This window comes from Centropristis striata, chromosome 18 (genome assembly GCF_030273125.1).
Source record: "Centropristis striata isolate RG_2023a ecotype Rhode Island chromosome 18, C.striata_1.0, whole genome shotgun sequence".
NCBI classification, from domain to species: Eukaryota; Metazoa; Chordata; class Actinopteri; order Perciformes; family Serranidae; genus Centropristis; species Centropristis striata.
Genome location: NC_081534.1, coordinates 29,504,415 through 29,528,080, shown reverse-complemented (window position 1 = coordinate 29,528,080; position 23,666 = coordinate 29,504,415). Strand labels below are relative to the sequence as shown.

Sequence of the window (23,666 nt, the reverse complement as noted above, 5' to 3'; positions counted from 1 at the left end):
TCTAGAGTTGTCCGTTCACACATGTAGCACACAACAAGAGAGGTTTCAGATGCTGACTTACCTACTTCTGGAACTCCCTCCCTACTCACATCCGCTATTCAGACTCACTCCACGCCTTCAAACATCAACTCAAAACCCACCTTTTAAAAAAAGCTTACAAGACCTGAACTCTTATCTCTCATCTCTGTTTAGTTCTGTTTTCTTCTGCATTTTGTGTTTGTGTCTGTGTTATGACTTTGAGTACCTTTTTTAAAAGCGCTATAAAAATGTAATATATTATGATTACTGTTATTATTATTATTGGAAACACTCCTCTTGGTTGAGGCAGAGTGTACAGGAGGCATGACATGACATGCATTACAACATAAACACTGAGCTAATTTGTAATTTACTCATAAACCAACAAGTCTGTTGCTGTTCCTTGAATTTTCTAATGATTTATTGTTTGCTCTTACCAACAAAAGTTCTCAAATCTCCTCAGCTCTCCAGTTAGACAATTTTGTTGGTGCCTTTTTGTAAATTACACTTCTTCTTCACCTTTGAATATTTGTTTTATTTGGTTTCACACCAGCTGTATAATGTCTGTCTAAGGTTCGGTGCGACTGATTTAGGCCATTGCGTTTGTCACACAGTTTCTCTGAGTGATTTCTAGCTAAATTCAGGTTACAGTGCATATGTGAAAGGGGCTTCTGTCAGCCAGTACTATCATATTTGGTTGTCTGCAGCTCGCACTTTGTATATAAACGTATTAAAACATTTTGAACCCTCTACCCTCTAAGGCTCCCTTCCTGCCCAGACTGGGTCTCCTGGCGGTGGCCACCTCCACCGGTGTGGTCACCATCTACAGCCTGCCTCACCCAGACGCTCTGCAACTGCACTCCAACAAGAAGCAAACTAACTCTGGTAAGACTCTGAATATGCCTTTTTAACAAGTATTATAACTGTGACATAAGGGTATCAGGGTTTTCCCAAACTGTTGAATTGATGCACAAGTTCTGGATCGATGCACAACCGTGACTCGACCAGATTGAGATGCTCAGAAAGTGAAGTGTGTCCCGTGTCCAGCAGAGGGCAGTGTTGCCTTTCTAAAGCCTGCACTCAGCATGTTGGAGACCTGTTTCCTGCTGGAGCCTGTGAGCAACAGGACTGCAGTACAGCTCTGCCTGAGTGGTGTTTCTTTTTTTTATCAGGGCAGCTTGAATAAACAGCTGGACTATGGATTTGTCCATGTCTCGCTGAACCCCACCCAACACCGTTTTTTTACATTAGCTTTGCTGCAAAGTGTTGCACACCTCCCTCACACAACACATTTTCGTTTAACGTGGCGCAAAAAATCCACCCTTCATGTCTCTCTGTATCATTCTATCATCATCTGAGTTTACCCAGAGCTCCTGTTGGTATTGTGACCACTAGAAGGTGAGAATAGAGTCTGAGAGAAGGTGCTTTCAGCAGGCGCCATAGTGACTTTGAAGCATCATGCCATCCCTGCGAGTGTTTCGCTGTAATGTGGATCCATTTGTTGACTCTGGCCCCGTTTACACGAGGATACGCGAGGTAAAAACGACAAAATATTTTATCGGAAGTGCCTTTCGTTTAGACGGTGACGGCGTTTTGGGGGCTTAAAGACGCAAAAATCTGAAACCACCTTCCAAAGTGGAAAAGTTAAATCCGTTCCGCCGTAGCGTGTCGTCTACACTGACAAGACGCTAAACTCTGCTCAGATCTGCTCACGTCACGTATGTGTTTACGTCACATACATGCTCCAGTACAGGAAATAAACAAACATGTGGGATTATTTCCATGTGTCGGACCTTCAAGCTGCTCTGGCAGCTCTAATAAACTTACAGGAGTCTTTCCACCAAATGTACAGGATATGTAGAGATAGTATTAGTGAACAGAGAAGGATCTGGAATTACCTCCATCACATTTGGATGCAGCAATTCGTTGGAGGCGAGCCAGACGGCTGTGAACGAGACCTGGGAGATCTAGTGATGGTGGATAACTTTGTGGAAGGAGTAGCTGATGAAAATGTGTGGCGTGAAAACTTCTGCATGCCCAAAGATGCTCTTATGGCTTTAAGTGATGCCGCCTGGCTGCATACAATCCAATTTCACACACTTTTGTGTCACCGTATGCAGCAGATTTCCTCCCGAAAATGCTCATTTAAACGAGGAATAAAAAGTGAAGACGCAACGCCACTTTTGCGTCTTCTGTTCAGACCGTCATCATGTAAACGTAGCCTTAATTTGTCTCTGTACCATTCTATCATCGTCTGAGTTTACCCAGAGCTCCTGTTGGTATTGTGACCACTAGAAGGTGAGAATAGAGGCTGAGAGAAGGTGCTTTCAGCAGGCGTCATAGTAACTATGAAGCATCATGCCATCCCTGCGAGTGTTTCGCTGTAATGTGGATCCATTTGTTGACTCAGACATTCAGAGTTGCCATACCAGAGGCCTCAGATTCAACCAGTGAGAGCTCAATGTCAGAAACAAAATACAGGAAGAAAATACAATTCCAGGTCAGTGATTGTGAAGGTAGAATAAGCAAACAAACGACTGTAGAGAGAGGCAATTTCTGTGTTTCCATCCACCTGCTTTTATGCATATTTTTGAAGTTGTGCATTAAAAGTTTATATATTGAATATATAGAGTGAATATTGCAGAAAGATATTTATGCTTGGAGTTTTCTAAACAGCTTTTCACCACTTAGAGTTCTTTTAATTACGTCATTTTGTTGAATCCTCTTCTTTGCAGAAGTATTATGATTTTCCAACTGAAAATAAGCATCACTTCCTGCTTATCTCGAGGAACCAGCTCCTTATAATCACATGACTGTCGTCCAGTGAAACAAGCATTCATTCACATTTTCTTTTTCTCAATTTTTCTTTGGAAATTTGGCTAAATTTTGTAATATATCTGGATGGAAACCTGGCTATCTTCTCATTAAGGGTTTAGGGTACTTTCTTGTAATACATGTACTAGCAGACTGATTTCTGAATTAATTGATTCAGTGTTTGGTATTTAATAGGAAGATTTCTCTAAATGGCTGGTTTTTAAGCAACTTATACCTGAATATTTGGAATTATTAATAGAAAAAAATTACTTAAACGGCTCACTGGTTATTGAAAAAGTTGCTGATTTATTTCCCGTTGATCTTAGGTCCAGTCTCATTAGAATGATTTGGGGCTACAGGCGTAATGAACTCAACAGTATGTAATCAGTCACACAGCAGCACATCCATCATATCAGACACCGACATCATTAACTGGACGTATTCAGAGACAGGACAGTATCCATGAAGACCCTCAGTCATATTTAGTGCTCGGGGGTCTATCAAACTGTTAACAGCTCCTCTGAAAGACTTGAAAACACAACACACACACACACACACACACACACACACACACACACACACACACACACACACACACCCATTCTTGTACTTCTATCTTTGTGAGGACCCTCATTGTAATAGTGAATTCCCTTGCAAGGTTATAATAGTTTTGGATTTTTCATTAGTTTTAGATTTAATTTTGTTGTGATTTTTTTATTTCAAATTCAGTTAGTTTCAATGAGTTTTTAGAGTGAGTTTGCTAGTTTTAGTTCAGTATTTATGTTTTTGAAATGCTTTAGATTTAGTTTAGTTTAGTTTTTTGTAATGGGGTATTTGTTGGGTGGGAGATTAAAAGAGGTCACAGTAAATTTTGCCTTTATTTCCTTTGTCTGATCCATCTTCATTATGTATGAAAAAAGTTGACAAAGACGAAAACAAAGGACATTTTCACTATAATAGTTAGTTAGTTAGTTTTCTAACCACACAATACAGTTTCAGTTAATTATCATTATCATGTAACCTTTAACCCTTAAACAAAGTCTGAAATCTCAAAAAAGCCTTTAAAGAAGAGAATGTCCTCACTTTGCAAAAATGTCCTCACTCTGTTGGTTAAAAACGTGTGCTGGTCCTCACTATGTAGGAAGTACAAGAACACACACACACACACACACACACACACACACACACACACACACACATAAAGCTCCACAGGAGTGTGAGTCCACGCTGACATTCTAGATGCTGGAGCCTGTGGCCGAGTCCACTCAGATCAGTGCGTCAGCCGCCTCTGGAGCCGCTGATAGAAGACGGTATGAATGAGATTAATGGAGAGTTTATCTGCCACATCCATCATACACAGAAACCTGGTTATGTCTGCGTGTGTGTGTGTGTGTGTGTGTGTGTGTGTTTATCTGTCTGCCCAGCGGTACTGGCTAATCTGATTAAACACTGCACCAGTCTGAGATCATAGCAATTGGCTCCCGCACGTTCCATTATATCTCAACCTTCTTACATCCCATTAAGTCTTGTCATTGTAAAATGTGGCATATCTGCTGTGGAGCAAAGTGGAACATGAAGGTTGACTGATATTTGTGTTTATAGGGTGAGACTGGCATTTCTTTAGGTGGAGAATGCTAATATTTCTGAAAATATACCTTAACCCATAAGAACCCATGGTGACACGTGTGTAACAAACACTTGTTCTAGAATCTCCCATATACCGCTTTATACTTTATGCTTCACCTTAACTCATGAAGTCCCTTAGCAAGACTGTTTGACTGTGACAAGAAGTGACTTCTTCAAAATGTGGGTGTGACTGGAAACAGAAATGTGAAAAAGTAGCTATTTTCAAAAAGCTTATTTTTTTTGTTACTAGGCTAACCTTAAACGCATTTAACAATGTCCTGTATTGCATTTAACCAGTTTTTTTTTTCAAACTTCTCTTTATTGTTTTTTTTTTCTTTCGTTCACATACAAAAATAAAGAATATACATGTTTATTTATGCTTAAAATCAACACGAAAGAACAGAATGATAGTAGAAAAATAAAAGCAATAAAAAAACCAAAAAAAACCTAGGTGGAGTCAAATCAAATATCAAAACAAAAATAAGGTTTACAAATAAAAGAGATTTAAATATTAATAATACAACTCGGAGGATGTCAAGTTTTCCAAAATTTACATTTGTTAATTTTTCATGGGGTTATATTTAGTATAATAGTCCATAAATGGCTGCCATATTGTGTAAAAGGTATTTATCTTACCTCTCAGGGTGAATTTTATTTTTTCTAACTGCAAATGTTTCATTACATCATTCATTAAAGCTTAATAGACTGGAGGATTTTTTTTTTCCAGTTCAGCAGAATTATTCTTCTCGCTAACTGTCACAAAACAAATCACGCATTTAACCTGTTTTGACCATATTTCCCGAACAAATTAATATAAAACAAGTAACAGAAAGTTAATATAACTGCAAGTTCCTAGACTTTTCCTGCTGAATTGTATTCTTCTAACAATCTTAACCCATTGAAGCCTGGAAAGCGGATACGTCATTTTGTAGTATTTGTATAAGCGCTCAAATACTTTTTGAATTTCATTTCTATCTGCTACAGAGGCTGAAAAATCTATTATTTAGTAGCGTTGACACTTCTGTTGAATTTCCAGAAAAACTTCAGGTTTTAGGGGGTTATTTTAAAATCGCCCAGAGGTTTTACAGGAAGTTTTAGGCATCAATGGGTTAAAGCACCACACATGTCCCCTAAATTTAAATTATTTTTTTCTACATTAACTTGCCTAAATGTAAATGTATTTAGATCAAACACAAACCTCAGCTCCAACATCCCCCTATAACTCACTGTATGACTCTACCAAGAGTTTGAATGTGCAAACAAAACTGCTCTTACTTTGATTTAAGGCGTCATTATACAGGAGCTCATGCAGAGTCATCCAAGTGTTAATATTGAAATTAAACACAGTATACTCCACTGTATTACACTTGACTTGGTTTTACAATGAAGAAACATTTCCAGTGCAGTGTGGAACATAAAAAGGCCATATAAAAGCTGACATTTCCATTCTTTTCCCTGCCTTACCCCGCTGCTTCATGGAGCCTGCTTCCCATTTGATTCTGCAGACACGGGTCATTGGGTCGGCTTCCAAAGAGCTGCTCCATCAGCCCCCTGCTTCCACCATAGGTTATAGTTATTGGATGGAAAGGTTGCAGAGCACTCATATCTGAAGATGCCACACACACACACACACACACACACACACACACACACACACACACACAGTGTATAAAAGAGTCTTGGGCTAATATTTAGCTTTGGAACACGATCATAGCCACGATTTTAGAAATACTGAGGTCTTGAGACCAAAAAAAGCCTTTAAAATGTTTTTGTTTATTTACATTTTTTATATTTCATTGGTTCAATTACCAGGGTTTATCATATTTGGTTCTTTTGTAATGTTTGTTATTCTTTTCTCACATGAATATATTTATTTCGGAAAAAGATTGGCCTATTTGATTTCTTAGCTGTTTTTATTTAAGATATTTTTTATTTTAATGTGCACTTTATGGAACATTTGCTCTCACTTTGCGATTAAAAATGTCGGGATATACATCGTATATCGATATTCTGCCTAAATATATCAGGATATGACTTTTGGTCCACATCGCCCAGCCCTACACACCATACAAAATATTGAAAAGTATATAAAAATATCAAAAACAAACTATCCAAAAACAACTATGAATGAAAATAAATATTGATTTGCGTTTTCTTTTGGCGATTTTTTATTTTTCAAAATTTGGGTAAAATTTGCAATACATTTGGTTGGAAACCTGGCAACAAATGTTCCCTAAAACTGAGAGATTTCAATGATTCACTTACTTTTCTTCTTGTGTCACTATCAGGTCAAAATTTCAATTTTTCCCAGTAATTTAAGGACAAAACCTTTATAAATAATGGCATCAACCTGAACTGTACTTTGTCTTTAGTGCAAATAATCACATGGTAGCAAATATTTATTGCAGAATTTCATGATAGATAATACAAAAACAGAAAATATTCGCTATTAAAACCAAAAGCGGAATTATAAAAGAGTAGAATGTACATTTTGTTTAACAATAATTACAAATCATTTGATGATTTCAGGTGTTTCATGTGTATTTCTGTGGGCTTTTGACCAATAACTCTGCTGTCGTGTGTCATTTTGAGCTGCTGACCTGGAGTTTATTTTGCCCTTCATCAGCTCCACCGCTCCTCCAGGGCAGGAGAGAAAATTAATTTTGAACTGGCCCTAGAGAGGACGGGGGGAGGAGACGGTAAAGGTACATTGAACCAAGTGAAAAATGACCAGAGAACTGCTCTACAGCTTCTCCTCACCTGCCATGATGAGCACTAATTGAATGCAGATTAGCTCTCTAACATGAGCACCACTGGAGACGATTTCCATCAGATTCACTATCAGCTGACAGAGGTTAGAGGTGAAATTGGCTTGGACAGGGTTAAAGGGTGTGTGTGTGTGTGTGTGTGTGTGTGTGTGTGTGTGTGTGTGTGTTGTGTGTCTGTGTGTGTCTGTGTGTGTGTCTGTGTCTCTGTCATGTGTGTGTGTGTGTGTGTGTCTCTGTCGTGTGTGTGTGTCTGTGTGTGTCTGTGTGTGTCATATGTCTGTGTTTATGTGTCTGTGTGTCGTATATGTGTGTGTGTGTCTGTGTGTGTCATATATGTCTGTGTCGTGTGTGTGTGTGTGTGTGTGTGTGTGTGTGTGTGTGTGTGTGTGTGTGTGTCGTGTGTGTGTGTGTATATATATGTGTGTGTGTGTGTGTGTTTGTGTATGTGTGTGTGTATATATGTGTGTGTGTATATATATGTGTGTGTGTGTGTGTGTGTGTATCCCGGCTCTCTTTCTGTTTGAGACAGATAATTATAAATGTCTTTTGTCTGTCCGGTGCGCAGAATGAATGAGGAAGTGAATGAGAAGAGGAGGCTGTTAAAGCTGCTGTTGGAGGAGGAGGAGGAGGAGAAGGAGGAGGAGGAGGAGGAGGGAAAACAGACAAAAGGGAGAATGTGAGACGGCGTAGTGGACGCACATAATTTACAACGCCCGTTCCCCATCAGACAAGGATCTATAATTGAAATGACAAAGAAGATGCATCACCGAGCCAGTTGTTAGTGTTGGAAGCTATGAATTTTAGGGCTAGTAGCTGACACCTCTTGTATCCCCACTCTGTCAATCATCGAGGACTCACTCCGGGTTGCAGCGGGGCAGGAGGTGGAGGTGGAGGTGGAGGGGGGTCACAGGGAGGCCAGGATAAAGTGCCTCAGCGTGTTATTCACCACAGGAACCAGTTTGTTTATGCTTTTAATGCTGAGATTATGTTCCTATAAGGGTTAAAAAATCTAATATTTGGTTGGTTAAGTTGGGTTCACGGTTAAACACAGCACTTGTTTTATATTAGCGAACCATTAGAAGTGTTAATGTTCATTTATTGCCTCTTTAACACAAAATTATGTGTATGATTCAGACTAATTACCATCATCAGTTATACCAGACTGAGCAAATACGCCTCATTACAGCTCATACAGGGCCCAGTCCTGCAGCCAGAGGAATGTACATATCGCTGCTAAACCACAGATTTAGATTATTTGTTTGCAATGAGGGGATGTTACGAGGTACATTTACTCAAGTACAGTACTGAAGTCCAGTTCTGAGACTGGAGTGGAGAAAAGTATATAAAAACTAAGGAGGAACTAGGCGTCCTTGCCTTGCTTAGCTTTTCGAGTTGTCTGTGACTAAACTGTCAACCCCATCAGGTTTAACTTGATGAGGAGGGTGGATGGACACCCAGCAGGATGTAAAGTAAGACCTGTCAAAGGGCGGATGAGCTCATCAAGAGTCAACGCCCATCCACATCTAGAGAGGATATGGACACCACTACATTATCTCGTCTATTGAAATACTTGATAATTACACCAGACAACCACATACCGGATTGGTTGTGGCCCTGGTTAACAACGACTACGTCCTCTATTGCAGCTATTCTCAATCTTGGGGTCACGAGATGATTTCTGGGGGTCGCCAAATCATTTTGGAAGTCAGCTCTGTCTCCACTGTGTTAAAGTGTTCATGTGTTAATGTGTCATGTGTTTTTTTTGGTCATTCTGTGTCTTTTTTTGGTAATTTTGTGTATTTTTTTTGTCATTTTGTGTCTTTTTTTGGTCATTTTGTGTCTTTTTTTAGTCATTTTGTGTCTTTTTTTTGGTCATTTTGTTTCTTTTTTGGTCATTTTGTGTAATATTGTGGTCAATTTGAGTCCTTTTTTGCTAAATTTTATGTAATTTTTGGTCAATTTGATTCTTTTTTGGGTAATTTTGTGTCCTTTCTGACAAATCCCAAAGTAGCAAGTTATTACTTTACAAGGAGTCTCTGGCTTGAAGCTCAGGAGGTCAGAATGGACCTTTAAACTTATAGTAAAGGACTTAGATTAAAAGTAACAATAAAATATATAAATGCACAGACAGAGAGATGTTTTAGTTGTTCTCTGCTTCATTATTTGTCCAAAATTCGTCGTATCAACTGAGTTTGTATGATCTGAACTGTGAGATTGTGTTCAGTGAATGGGGGACAACGGGGACAACATGCAGGTTAAATCCGGGGTCGCGACTCAAAAAGGTTGAGAACTACTGCTCTATTGCATGGCAAGTTGGAATTGAAATATGACACCATATAATGTAACAAGAACTGCAGAAGATCGAGCAGAATGGAAAGACCTCATAGTGCAGTACAGCCACTTGGCTACGGATTGTGATGATGATGAAAAGCAGTAAACGCAGCTTTGTTTTTAGCTGAGAAGAAAAGAACATTTAGTAACCAGTGTTGACTCAGTTCCAGCCCAGCCTAGACTCAGCTCCAGGTTTTGCTGTATAACATGAGTTGACGTATCGTCACTGACAGCAGATCTGGGTTCAGCCCGGGTCTTAACGTCAGTCTGTGAAAGGTAAAAGATTAGGACTTGATTTAGGACTCAAGATCCTTGTATAAAAGTATGAGTGTGTGTTTTTGTGAGGCGGAGGCGAGGTGATGGAAGGTGCTGAAGAGTGAGGAGGACACTATTGATCTGAACTCTCACTAATATAAACTGGAGGAGGAGAGGAAACTAATGATGGGGAACAGTCCAACACCTTTTTTTGTTATTGGATTTTACATCTATTAAACACAACAGTGATTGTCAAGGCAGGCACTTCAGAATTACTTCTAAAGTGGTTCTTAACGTCCAGGCATTTTTAAACCCATCGGGGGAGGAGCTGGAGACGGAGATCATTGGTCCAACACTTCTGCTCATGTTTACATGGAGCCTAATAATCGATTATCGACTTAAAAGCAAATACAGATTAGAAATGCTCCGTATAAACACCTCAAACTCAATAAACAGGTCCAAACTGATTAAAAGGCATTAATTATTGGATTTATTGGGTATATAAAGTCTTTATAAATGCTGCTGAAAGGGAAGCAATCACACCGGAGCACTTGTTTGAAAGCTAGAATAGTGATAAAGAAGAAGTCATTTAAAGTTAGAATCTGGACCGCAGTATTCAAGAGATATTCTAAAAATAGTAATCCGAGTATTCTTGATTTATATGACATCTCTTGGCTCTTACATCTTGGTCAAAATGTACCAAAAAAAGCCAAATATTGCACAGAATTCACACCATGATTGGCTGTGTGGAGGCGAGACGTGCCAGGGTTTGAACTTCTCTTTCTACCTCCTTTGTTTTCCATTTTTTACACTATTATTTAAGCATTTTTCCACGAGAACAGCTGAGTGCACCTCTCCAGCTGTTCATAACAACTGTAAACAGTTTAGTTTTCTCAACAGCACGTCTTATGAACGAAAGATGAAGCATATTCTGAGCAGAAATACACCAGAGGCTGACAAACTACCTGTCAACCTCACTGCTTTCATACTACTCTTGAGATGTCATTACATAAAACTGACTTTATGTTGTTTGTGCAGCTGCCATTTGAAGAGTTAGTTTACTTTGATTGCTGCAGATTTTCCACTTTTTGTTCTCAGGAAATGCTCATTGTTATGCTTATTGCATCCTCTGCTGAGTTTTCATTATCATTACCAAACAAACACTTACCAAGTGTGATTTATGTTTCTCTCCGCAGGAAAAGACAGCCAACAGTTGCCCATATATAAGGTAGGTTACTGTTTGTGTCTTTTTCTGTTTACCTTCTTCTAAAGGTTAATAAAAACTGAATATTTATGTACAATATTTGACATCTATTATGCAGCCCTGCTGTTTAAAGTGTTGCTGCAGTGACGTGTGTTTGCTTTGTGCAGGCAAACGGAGTGTTAACACTGAAGCTGGGCTCCTTCAAAGCCCCTCGCCATGAACGCAGTGGACAAGTGCTGTCTATGGATTGGCTGCCTGAAAAACCACACAATATAATGGCTATTGGATTTTATGATGGTATGAATTGATTTTTTTGGGAGATGTTCTTGATTAATTGGTTCAGCGTTTGAAGGAACAAACAAATGCAGAGTCTAAATCCCCTCAGGCTCATCTGGATGCTTTTCTGTTTTTAATAGCTGATGGGAAAATTTTATTTTTTACTGCAAATTTCAGCTACCTCCATCTTTGTTTGACCCGTTTCCTCATTATCTGTTGCTTTACAAAAATAATTTTCCAGATATTTCCTCTTTATGTGTGTTCTGGTGTCTTTTGCAAGTGAAAACAATATAATTCTGTGTTCTATTCTCTCTCCAGGTAACGTGGGTCTGTGGGATCTGTCCACCAAGTCTGCACTGCTGCGAGTACGAGAGCCGGACGGGTCTCTCAGCCTGCTGCCATATCGATGCCTCCTGGCTCACGACCACGGCGTCCGGGCCCTGTCCTTCTGTCCCGCCTCCAGGTAGGCCCTTAGAGCCTGATCTCACCTGTATGCTCTCACCTTGTCCAACTACACTTCTGCTAGTTATCAGCCACATAATCTTGGTGCAAATAAAGGCACATGGAGCATTATTTTCTCTATCATCTATTCCCTTTAAAAGCCAGGTGCACCTGCTTACATGGGTGATTCTGCAAATTGGAGAAGCGAGCAGGTTTCTAACTCTCCCATCAATGACTCCATTTGACTGCATTTGAGCAAATTCACCAATAACCTATTTAACTGAAGAGAAGGAGTGCTGCTGCATGTCCCTGTGGGTGTGACATTACATTACATTACATGTCATTTAGCAGATGCTTTTGTCCAAAGCGACTAACAATAAGTGCATTCAACCTGATGGTACTAGACATAGACCATAGGAATCAAGTAAGTACATAACTTTAAGAGCTAACTGTCATTGCTAAAGGAGTGCTATATGTTAAAGAAGAAAAGAAGAGAAAAGAATAAGAGCTTTTTTTTTTCTTTTTTCTTTTTTTTAAATATATCTGTTAGGTGACCATGACTTAACTGAGGTATTGTTGGAAGAGATAGGTCTTCAGCCTGCGGCGGAAGATGTACAGGCTGTCTGAGGTCCTGATGTCGGTGGGGAGCTCGTTCCACCATTTGGGAGCCAAGACAGAGAAAAGTCTGGAAGTGGTTTTGAGGCGAGTTGACCCACGCAGGGTGGGAGTCGCAAGCTGTTTGGCTGATGCAGAGCGGAGAGGACAAGCAGGGGTGTAGAGTTTGACAAGGTCCTGGATGTAAGTAGGACCTGAACCGTTAGCAGCAGAGTACGCCAGAGCTAGAGTCTTGAAGCGTATCCGAGCAGCCACTGGTAGCCAGTGGAGGGAGGGAGGAGGGGTGTTGTGTGTGAAAATTTGGGACAAGTGGAGTGTTGGTGTGTTGGGAACCCATCTAGGTTGGTGCATCTTACTATGTGAAAATAGCAGGAAAAGACTGCACCATTGACTTTAGACCAGGTTTTTGTTGGTCAATGACTCAATCAGTTTCTGATGCCTCAAGACAGCAATGCACCTCACCACACCTCGTTTTAACACCAACACTCCCGTGGGTGCAAGTATATTTGCTGCACCCACAATGTGGGCACTGGGCCAAAAAATTACAACTGTGTTGGTCTAAAAGTAGCATCAACGCTGCACTGTGCGCAGCTTTGCACCACGTGGGAAATAAGGCCCTATGTCTTATTTCAACATATGATTATGTAGACTACTACATGTGTTATTATCTGTCTGGTACAAGAAAGCTTTGTTCATTCTTTAACTTTTCTTTGACTTTTTACTCATGCATTAATTTGCCAAGCAGTAGCAACAAAGATTAATGAAATCCCTGCAAGCTTCAGTCAGTCTGCAGATAAAATATTACAACTTCAGAATCTGAATCATTCATCTTGCAAATACTCCACATGTCACTGCTTAATATAGGATTTGGGATTGATGATCTAATGACAGTAATGACTTGTATGACTGAACATGTCAGTCAGTTCAATACAGAGGAAGTGAAAAAGTTGGTTAACTTCCACTGCAGCTTCTTTAGATGGATTTTAATTCACAAGCACAAAGTGTTGAGGTGGTTGTTCACACATGCCATGTTATGGGGGAAATGAAGTTAATTTCTGTAACCCATAATCATAAAAACTGTTTCAAAGGGAAAGGAATGAAACTCCTTCATGCAGGCAAAGAAAACTTTAGGATGGGAAACTTTAGGAAGAACCACTGAACGAACTGAAATGCAGGATTTTCTGCTTTATCGTTTTTTTTAGTTTTTTTCTTCACCTACTTTGGTTGGCACTTTTATTAACAGCCAATTAAAATGTGGGTGGTTTTAGGCAGCTGTGGTTCTTACAGCCAAAGGCAGCACAATAAATCTGGAGAGCAGAAAACGGTGCTTAAGTTTGGCAGAAAAGACCTTGTTCCAGTGTATTCAGGCACTAATTTAAAAAGTATGGTACAAGGCCGGGCAGGCTGCCATGTCCTCTCTGAGCTGGCACCTTTCACACACGGTAACCTCACTCATCAACATCCTCTCACCTTCAGGCCTTTCTGAGCCACATGACACTGAGTTAGATCTTCTCTAAATCACTCCAAAGGGTGATTCTCATCAACATGGTGCAGCTCATAGCAAAAATCCAAGAGCATTGAATACATATTTTATTTGACCCTTTTATAACCTATACAATCTAAAGTCACTATTCAATATGGATTTATTATCTATTTGAAAAATTTTTAAGGTGTTTTCTGACATTTTTAGAGACACTGTGAGCAAAATTCATTACCGTAACACATTTTTTAAAAAAAACAACAGTTTTTTTTTCTTTGGCAAGCACTTAGATATGCTTGAGGATAGCTGGTATCACCAAAATGTGTTTTATTAATAAAATAAATAATAATAATAATAAATAAATAAAAATATACACATATTTTAATGCAAACGATTCTATCATTACCGTAACATTTAACCCAATTTTTCTCATCAATTTTTATTCAATGGTTAAAAACCATTATGGTTGATTATATTCTGTTAAATTATACATTTTTAAACAAATATATTTATTTTTTAGAAAGTTTATTAAAGTGTGGGGAAACCGTGAGATTTTTATCTGGACGCATTACAGAAATGAATTTGTGAATCAAAAATATGTTTAAAAATATAGAAAATGTTATTTTAACACAAAACAATGAATTATGCCTAATTACGGCTATATTGTTCATTCATTTAAAAGTGAAATATATTTAGTTTAATAAAGTATGTCCTTAAAATCTTCACAGACAGAACTTAGACTGGCTTCATGAGAATCACCCTTATGCATTTATTTGACCCTAAATGATTCTTCTTGCTAACCAAATGCCGACCAAACTCCAGGGAGAAACATTCCACTTTGACTCAGATAAACGTCAGATTAAGTGCAACTTTCTGAGTGTGAGTGCGTCCTAAATTCTTTATGATTTAACTTTATTTGATATGTGATAAAAGTCACAGAAACCCTGATAGCTGCGGTTTCATCCCTCTTAAATGTTTCTCTGCTCCATTGCTCAGCTGATGTATGTGTAGATTGAGGGGTCATTTACATCACCTATATCTGCCACAAGGATCCACTGACACGCTGCGTGAGTCAGCACAAAATTGGCTTTTTATTAAAAACCTGATAATAGGCAGTTAGAGTGTCATCTAACTCTGATATTAAGGATTTCTTTTACCTAAACTGCTCCTGAAATGGTTATCTGTAACATCTACAGATAGAAAAAATCTGCAGTATCATCTTTAAAGGTGCTGACGACCCACCGAAAAAATAAGATAAAAAACTAATATGATGTAAATGCTTTCAGACTGGACATGATTACAGTTTTGGAGAAATGCTGAGATTACAACTCTCTGAGAAATGCTGAGAAACTTTTTTGAGGACACTTTTTTAAACATGTATTGACAATCGGCTCAAAATATGAAATATCATCAGCTTTAAAAGTCTGCCGAGGCTTTTCAGCATCACTTTAATCTTATTTTGAAGTTTGAACACCATACTGCAGAAATGACCCTTTAACCCTTTGATGCACAAAAATGACCTGCATTCATTTCCTTAATGTTATTTCATGCTGGCTGTGTGTTTGAATATCTTTTTTTTTTTTTATTACAACAGATCATTATAACCATTTTTCCTTTCATACTTTATGAAGAAAAATATTTTTTGTATTATTACATCAAGTTTAAACACATGGGTCAAAAATAACCTTGTGCATTAGAAGTGATTCAAAAAGTGATGCACTGAATTAACAATTTGAGTATATGTTTAACTATGTTTGTCTTATTTTTAAGATTTAACTTTAAAAGAGTTGTTAGAACCACCAGATTACATTGGAAAATCACATATTTTAACATTTGAGACTTATTAGAGCCACCAAATAATAATTTCCATTGGAAAAACACCAATTTAACAAAATAGGATAGTTAATATTTGTGTCTTTTTTTCAGGTTTTAAATTGATGACAACATATAAACACCTTCTAATGCACAACATGGGTCAAAAATGACCTTGTGCTTTAGAAGTGTAGTGATAAAAAAAGGGGTTTTATTCAAAAAGTAAGAAATGAAAACAAAAAATTAGGATGTTTGATGATCAAAAACAAGTCATTTGAGGAAAACCTGCAATACTGAATGATGAAATTAATTTATTGCAAAGATATAGAATATAAAAACTTAATCGGGTCACTTTAGACCATGTTGGGCATCAAAGGGTTAACAACATAAAACGTCCTGTCATTACAGCTTCTCTGTCCCCAATAAAGTCAAGAGCATAAATGCTGTTAGCTTCCTTTTGTGCACCTAATTTTCAGCTCTTTACTGGTTTTAACAGACAACATCACATCATCCCGATCCTGGTTTCCCTTTATTTTTAACGTCTGTATTGCTGCAAACTATTTACTTACATTTTTCCACATTTATGTATATTTTCTGATGAATCTTTCCGCCTTCTGTCTGCTGTGTTTTGCGTCTTTGTCTTCCTGAATTATTTTCCCTGATTCTTTTGTTCGGCTGTACTTTCTGTTGATATTGACTTTTTCTTTCTGCTTTTACTTTGCGTTGTCCGTCAAAGCACCTTGTTAACTCAAAATACATTTCAATAAACTGATGATTATAAATGCTATTATAATGGCTAATTGCCAAAAGGTCATAATAATAACTTCCAGTTCTTCTAAACTACATATAATGTGGAAAATGTCTACTTGGAGACAATCTTTACTGATTTGAATGAAAGAATATCCATCCAACCATCCATTTTCCTCCGGCCGGGTCGCGGGGGCAGCAGGCTAAGCAGGGCATTCCTTACTATATAAGTTTATTTATGATTTATTTCAACTTTACTTATAGTACTTATAATAACAATTTAGATGTGATAATAAAGGCTTTGAGAGTCCTTAGGTACCTTGAAAGTTCTTGAAATTGGCTTGAACTTAACTCTTAAAAGTTGCAAAACTCCTGAAAAATACCGGAACTACGATGTATTGCTATTTTAATTACACTAAATTTGGCCTGTTTCCTAAATATTAATAGACTTTGATGTTGGTTTCATGTAAAATTCTGATTTAAAAAATCCTATTTTTCATCTGGATGATTTTAAATTTTGGTGTAAATCTCATTTTATTCATACAGTTGACTGATTATCATTAAAAATATTATTTTGTAGCACTCCCTGCATGCACAGTGTCATTAATTATACTTGTTAGATTGAGCAGTGACCCTCTAAGAAACACTAATTGGCACATTAGACCCCAAACCTGGCTCAAACACTTGCAGATATGCACAGTTTTATATTCACCGTTCATGCCTGAAGCTTATAAACTCTCTATGTAACTAATGTTCATGTTTTGGCAGATCCAGTATGATGAACAGTCATGTTCTTCTGTCCTTTATTTATTTATTTATTATTTACTAGCTGATTTTCTGTGAAGGCGGATGTTAAATGCATTAACCTAAAGCTGAACCACGTACGTGAATAAGAAGATGAATCCTGCAGAGGGACACTTATCTGGTGTGGATCACTGCTCTTTAATTACACAGCCATGTTTAAAGAGATGAAACCACCTCTCTTTCTGCTCCACTTTTATTTTCTTTTTTCCTCACCTGAACAGTTTGTCATCTTTTGTCTCCACATTCTCACACGGCTGTCTTTTGTTTTGTCACAATGAACTGTGGCTGTATTGATTGCTCTGTCTTCATCTGTTTTATGGCAGACACTCTGTCAGCTTTGATCAATGGAACGGGAATGATGCATTCTGTGTTCAAGCTTTGCATTACAAGTAAATCCACGGATTCACTGCACTAGATATTAGCTTGTTGCAGATATATTGTTATCGGAGGCGAATATAGGACATAAAAACAGCCTCACCATTCTATAGTTTGTCCACAAAACAAGTTTATTTCAGCAGGTTTATCTCTGGGTGTACAGCACTACAACCAGTGGTGGAATGTAACTAAGTACATTTACTCAAGTACTGTATTTAAGTACAATTTTGAGGTACTTTACTTGAGTATTTCCATTTTATGTAGACTTATACTTCTCCTTTACTACATTTAAAGGGCAAATACTGTACTTTTTACTCCATTACATAGTTGTATTTTATTGCTCTGAAAGTTTGAACAACACACAAATGGCAGTTTCCAGTATGTGCGTAACAAAGAGCAACCTGGTCTCACAGGAATCCGTGAAATAGCCACGGATTTGCTTAACTCAAAATCCGTGGAATAACCACGGAATCACTCGAATTTCCGTGAAACTGACACGGATTTCGCTACAATGCAAGTTAATGACATCTTATCCCGTGGCTATTCCAACATACAAAGTGAATATGTACATTCACTGAGTGAATATTTAGAAAATAAAACATATATTTCTCGTTAGAAATGTGATCAAAATCCATTATTATGCAGAAACTAAGTCAAAATATTGATTTTTTTTCACTAAAAATGAGAGAACTGACCGCCGGGACCTTGAAAGTCACGTGACTTGGAACACGAATAGCCACGGGATATGACTGGTAACTTGACTGGTAACTTATTTTTCCGATTATTCTTACACTACAGTAATGCAGAACCAATGCATTTTGAAATGTTACAAAAAGTCCAAATTAAATCACGTGTCTGCCCCTTTAATTCCACCAAGTTTCATGAAAATCAGGCTGGTAGTTTTTCCATAATCCTGTTGATAAACCAACAACAAAACCGAGCCAAAAACATGATCCTCAACAATCAAACAACCTCTTTGTGTCTTTCTCTCAGACACCTGTTGGTGACGGCAGGAGAGGACCGCTACGTGAAGACCTGGGACCTGAGGAGGCCCTATGATCCCATCACTGTTCAGAAACGCTACCTGACCAACGAGATCTACTGGCCACTGAATGCACCTGGCCTCATGCTGGCCCAGGAGAATGCCTACTCAGCGTAAGGCAGATTCCCCTTGTTAGTAAATTAACTTTGACTTTGACACTGAAAGAGTCAACATGAGGCTCATTGTGAGATTTCAACATGTTCCATCATGTCTCTTCTTTGTTTCCTTGTTTAATTCTGTTGTTTTTTTTAGGTACGGTTCACAAGGACTGCATTACTTTGACCATTACATGCGCGCCATCTTTGCAATTCCTAGGACAGGAACTCTGTGGGTGAGTGTGTTGTAATTTTCCATTGGCGTTCTGTAAATCCACCATGGAGCACAAGATGGAAAAAAAACTTTGTTTATTAATATCCATGGTATCAGTCCACCTTGGCTACTTTGACCCAGACCATAACATGATAATGCTCGCATTAAGATATATTTTTATAGTCTAAATCCCATTAAACTACCAAACCAACACTGTATTATCTCTACTACTACTGTATGAAAGAAGTGAACTTAACCTCTAGGTCTAAAGTTGAAAAGCCAAAATAGGGAAGTCCCGTAAACCTGCATTCTTTCCAATGGCCAGCAGGGGGCGACTCCACTGGTTGCAAAAAGAAGTTCTATTGAATTGAAGTCGATGAGAAACTGACCCTACTTCTCACTTGATTTATTACCTCAGTAAACATTTTCATCATTAGTTTATGGTCTCTGTCGCTTGTTTCAAGTCTTCCTTACAACATGATGTTAATGATATATATCTAGGGACATCATCATCCAGAAATGTACGTCAAGTTAGTCGGAAAAAGTTTTTTAGAAATGAATTAATTTAATCCAGACTAACACCTTTTTTTTCAGAGGCAGTAGGTTTTAAGATCATGTGAAATCAGTATCATGTGAAACAAATTGTGATGTCTTGTCCAGAAAGAGGTGAAATATTACTTCAAAATTAGGGTCAATTTTAGCAAGGGGGAAAAAAACGATTTACAGAACATAATGGCACACCAGCAGGTTGCAGAAAAATGATTTATTCTTGCAGAATGTCCAAAATGTCAAAAGTTATTGTAAAACCAATCCAATGCATTGATTCTTCAATGATGTTCAAGATATCTGTGTCTTCATGTGGTGTTTTGGAGGAAATTTGGCCATCTTTATTAATTTTCAAGTAGTCAGAAATTCTAAGATGTAGCACCAAATCTGTGTCATAAATAAGATCTACAACAACTCACACCCCAATTCCAAAAAAGATAGGACACTGTGTAACACATTAAAAAAAAACAAAGTTCAGAATGAGTGTCTGAATATTCAATTTCTTGTCTTTGTACTGTATCATTAAATAGCATTTTGGTGCTAAAACTGACCAAAATTTCAATGTTTGGATTTGAAGGAACATTATTCTGAAGCTACAGAAAAAAATGAAATACCACAAAAAAATATGGAGCCACCATTTTATGCTGATTTGTCTTTTTCTCTGTTTCACCGCAGTCCATTTCTTACACTGACTGGATGAACTGTGTGGTGACAGCAGACTGTTTTGGCGAGGTGATCTTCTCCCTCTTACCTCAGATCGGATACGCTCCTCAATACGTCAAACGCACTTTAGAGAGACGTTTCGTAAGTTCACTCTTCCTTTGTTGTGATTTTATGTTACGTTGCTGCCAAAACATGCATTTCAACAGTGGCTCGAGGGCAGCATTTTCTAAAAAGTTGCTCTACTTTATTTGCTATTAGAGTGTAAAGACAGTCATAAATATCTCCCCCTAACCCTGTGTCCTCAGCCCATCTACCTCACATCTCTGGTGCCTAATGATACAGCTGAGGATGTAAATCAGGAGGTGGGAGGAGGAGGGGAGGAGAACGGAGATGGTGCTGAGGAGCAGCAGGAAGGAGAGACGGAGGGGCCGGATGGTGGATCTGAAGGAGGGACCGAGATCGATAATGAGAGCGGAGGAGATAGAGGAAGAGCTACGAAGGATAAAAGTCCCCCTGTGAGGTTCCAGACGTACAGAGAGGCTGTGAAGAAATACACCATCCACCACACAGACAGCGACCTGGTGGGTAGACACAAGACAATATATAAGAAATATGCTATAATCAAGGACATTAAATTAAGAATCTGGGCTCTTGCGGCCCAATCCGTGTGCAAATAACGTGATTACACCTTCAAATTCTGTGCAATACATACGACAAAATCAGATTTTGCATGCATATGATCGGCCAGTCTGTCTGTTATGAAGCACAAAAGTTGCATTAAGGGTGAGAGACGGGTCAAACAAACCCTAGACTGTCACCCAGTAGAACGGGGTTGATGTCTCACATGATAGTAACGTTGTCGTTGTAACTACTTCACTACTGGCATTAACATGCATTTATTTACTGTTTTAACCAGGGGTCTCAAACTCAAATTACCTGGGGGCCGTGGAAGGCAGTATCAAAATGACCAAAAAAGATACAAAATTACTAAAAAAAATACACAAAATGACCCAAAAATACACAGGATTACCAAAAAAGACGCAAAATTATTTTTTAAAAAGACACAAAATTATTTTTTTAAAAGACACAAAATGACAGAAAAAAACTAAATTACTTAAAAGATAAAATAAATGACCAAAAAAAAGACACAAAAAAAACAAAAAAAAGTAATGAGGGGGACCTTCCACACACAACACGGTAAAGTGGCATTCATATAAAACTCACATTAAACTTTCATATCAAGGTGGGGGCCACAAAATATCATCACGAGGGCCGCAATTGGCCCACGGGCCGGGAGTTTGAGAACCCTGGTTTGAACTGTCTTTTAAAACACCCAACCAGGACGTTTTTTGCCCTAAGTGGTTTGTAGCATAAATGAAATGAAACTGCAGTCTTTTTTTTTTCAACAGTGAACCTTATAATGTCCTGCTGCCAGTAGGGGGGCTATGTTTTTAGTAATGTTCCTGTGTGTATCTTATGCACGCAACATTGGATTTTGGTGGATGCATTGCACATAATTTGAAAGTGTAAAGTCGTATTATTTGTATGCAGATTTGTGGGGCCGCATTGGTTCTTGATATTTACAGCGTGCTTCCTTTTTATGTATTTATCCTGATGAAAAAGCAGTTTGAATTGCATTTAGACTGTTCTGGGCGATCCAATCTGCAGAAAAACACCAAAACTTTGTCTAATCTTTTTGTAAACTGCCAAAAGCCACTGGGCAAACTCACATAAAACAATGAATATCAAGTGACAGAATATAATAAAGACAGAATAGTGTAAATGTGAGAGCATCAATTGGATTCATTCATCAGTTATGATGATTAAATCAATTGTGTCACAATTGTTGACATAAAAAACAAATTATTGGTTTCATAAAACTGTTAAATGAGTATCAAACTAAAGCAAATGACTTCTAAATAGGCAATACATGTAATGTGATTTATTGTATTTGGTGAACAATGCAGGGAACAAGAATATTTGTAATAACTTTTATCTAATTATCATCTCCATAGTTATAGTATGTTAAAAATTATACATGCAGCACTTGTAACAATATAATAATGATCTCCTCCGACTCCAGCGGACGTTTGCAGGAAGTGAGAAGCGAGCTCTGTGGAAACGCATGAGAGCCACTGAGATGAAGACAAAGTTGAACTTGGATGATCTGCCACTAGCTGCACTACACAAGGTATCATCACATACACAAACACACACACACACACACACACTCTTGTACTTCTATCTTTGTGAGGACCCTCATTGTAGTAGTTAATTCCCTTGCAATGTTGTAATAGTTTTGGATTTTTCATTAGTTTTAGTTTTAATTTTGTTGTGAATTTTTGTTTTCAAATTCAATTAGTTTCAATGAGTTTTTAGAGCGAGTTTGCTAGTTTTAATTTAGTATTTATTTTTTTTGAAATGCTTTAGTTTTACTTCAGTTTTTATTAGTTGTAGTTTTTTTGTAATGGGGTATTTGTTGGGTGGGAGATTAAAAGAGGTCACAGTAAATTTTTCCTTTATTTCCTTTGTCTTATCCATCTTCATTATGTATGAAAAAAGTTGACAAAGACGAAAACGAAGGACATTTTCACTATAATTTTAGTTAGTTTTGTAACCACACAATACAGTTTCAGTTAATTATCATTATCATGTAACCTTTAATCCTTAAAACAAAGTCTGAAATCTCTTTAAAGAAGTGAGGACCGGCTGATATGTCCTCACTTTGCAAAAATGTCCTCACTCTGTTGGTTAAAAAACGTGTTCCGGTCCTCACTATTAAGGATGTACAAGAACACACACACACACACACACACACACACACAGTTGTGGTATCATCAGGTATCATCAGACTCCTGCTGCAACACCACCTGAAAAAGGAGGGAAGCAAAAGATAAACTCTCTAACGGAAGAGAAAGGAGGAGAGAGAGGAGGAAGAGCCTCTTCCTCCTCTCTCTCCTCCTCTGATGGGCAGCTATAAAGACGGGCTGAATGTAATGATGTGTAAAATGAGAAAAATGTCACCCTCGGTGTACGGAGGGAGGGGGAGATGGAGAGCAGCCATTTGAGGATTTGATGTGTTTAATTTTAAGAGGGGCAGAGTGGAGGGTGTCGCCGTGCCCTCTGGGATGAGATGATGGACGGGCACTTCACGGGACAATCTGAAAAACAAAGCGCCGCTGGGTCTTTGACTGGCTTTTTGTCTGAAGGGGATAAATGGATTAGAGAGAGGAAGAGACTGACTCAGGAAAAGGAAGGGAGGAAAAAAACGGAAAAAAGAAGAGGCACACCGGGAGGATTTATAGTGATGAAGAGAGGGATAGATGAGCGTCAGTAAAGAAAGGTGGCGGGGATATCGACTCGCCAAGAGAGACAGGAAATACTCAAATAAAAGTATTATTAGTTTAGAATAACAATAACTCAAGCAGAAGGAATAGCAGTCATCAAGGCAAAAAAAAAAGAGTCTAGCAAACTGATATATGGCGTCCCTCAGGGATCAATACTTGGTCCACTGCTCTTCAGTTTCCACATTACGCTGAT

The 23,666-nt window shown here is 38.2% G+C and overlaps 1 protein-coding gene across 4 annotated transcripts in view; it reads left to right on the top strand.

The window, feature by feature from the left end:
* gtf3c2 (general transcription factor IIIC, polypeptide 2, beta) overlaps nucleotides 1-23,666 on the top strand; it is a 38,227-nt gene that overhangs the window by 10,860 nt on the left and 3,701 nt on the right. For all 4 annotated transcript variants that reach the window (XM_059357021.1, XM_059357019.1, XM_059357020.1 and 1 more), the window contains 9 exons: nucleotides 780-903; nucleotides 11,009-11,040; nucleotides 11,184-11,313; nucleotides 11,611-11,755; nucleotides 18,560-18,721; nucleotides 18,861-18,939; nucleotides 20,139-20,267; nucleotides 20,432-20,707; nucleotides 22,210-22,317. In XM_059357021.1, the coding sequence (XP_059213004.1) occupies nucleotides 780-903; nucleotides 11,009-11,040; nucleotides 11,184-11,313; nucleotides 11,611-11,755; nucleotides 18,560-18,721; nucleotides 18,861-18,939; nucleotides 20,139-20,267; nucleotides 20,432-20,707; nucleotides 22,210-22,317 (1,185 nt within the window). The remainder of the gene's footprint in view (nucleotides 1-779; nucleotides 904-11,008; nucleotides 11,041-11,183; nucleotides 11,314-11,610; nucleotides 11,756-18,559; nucleotides 18,722-18,860; nucleotides 18,940-20,138; nucleotides 20,268-20,431; nucleotides 20,708-22,209; nucleotides 22,318-23,666) is intronic.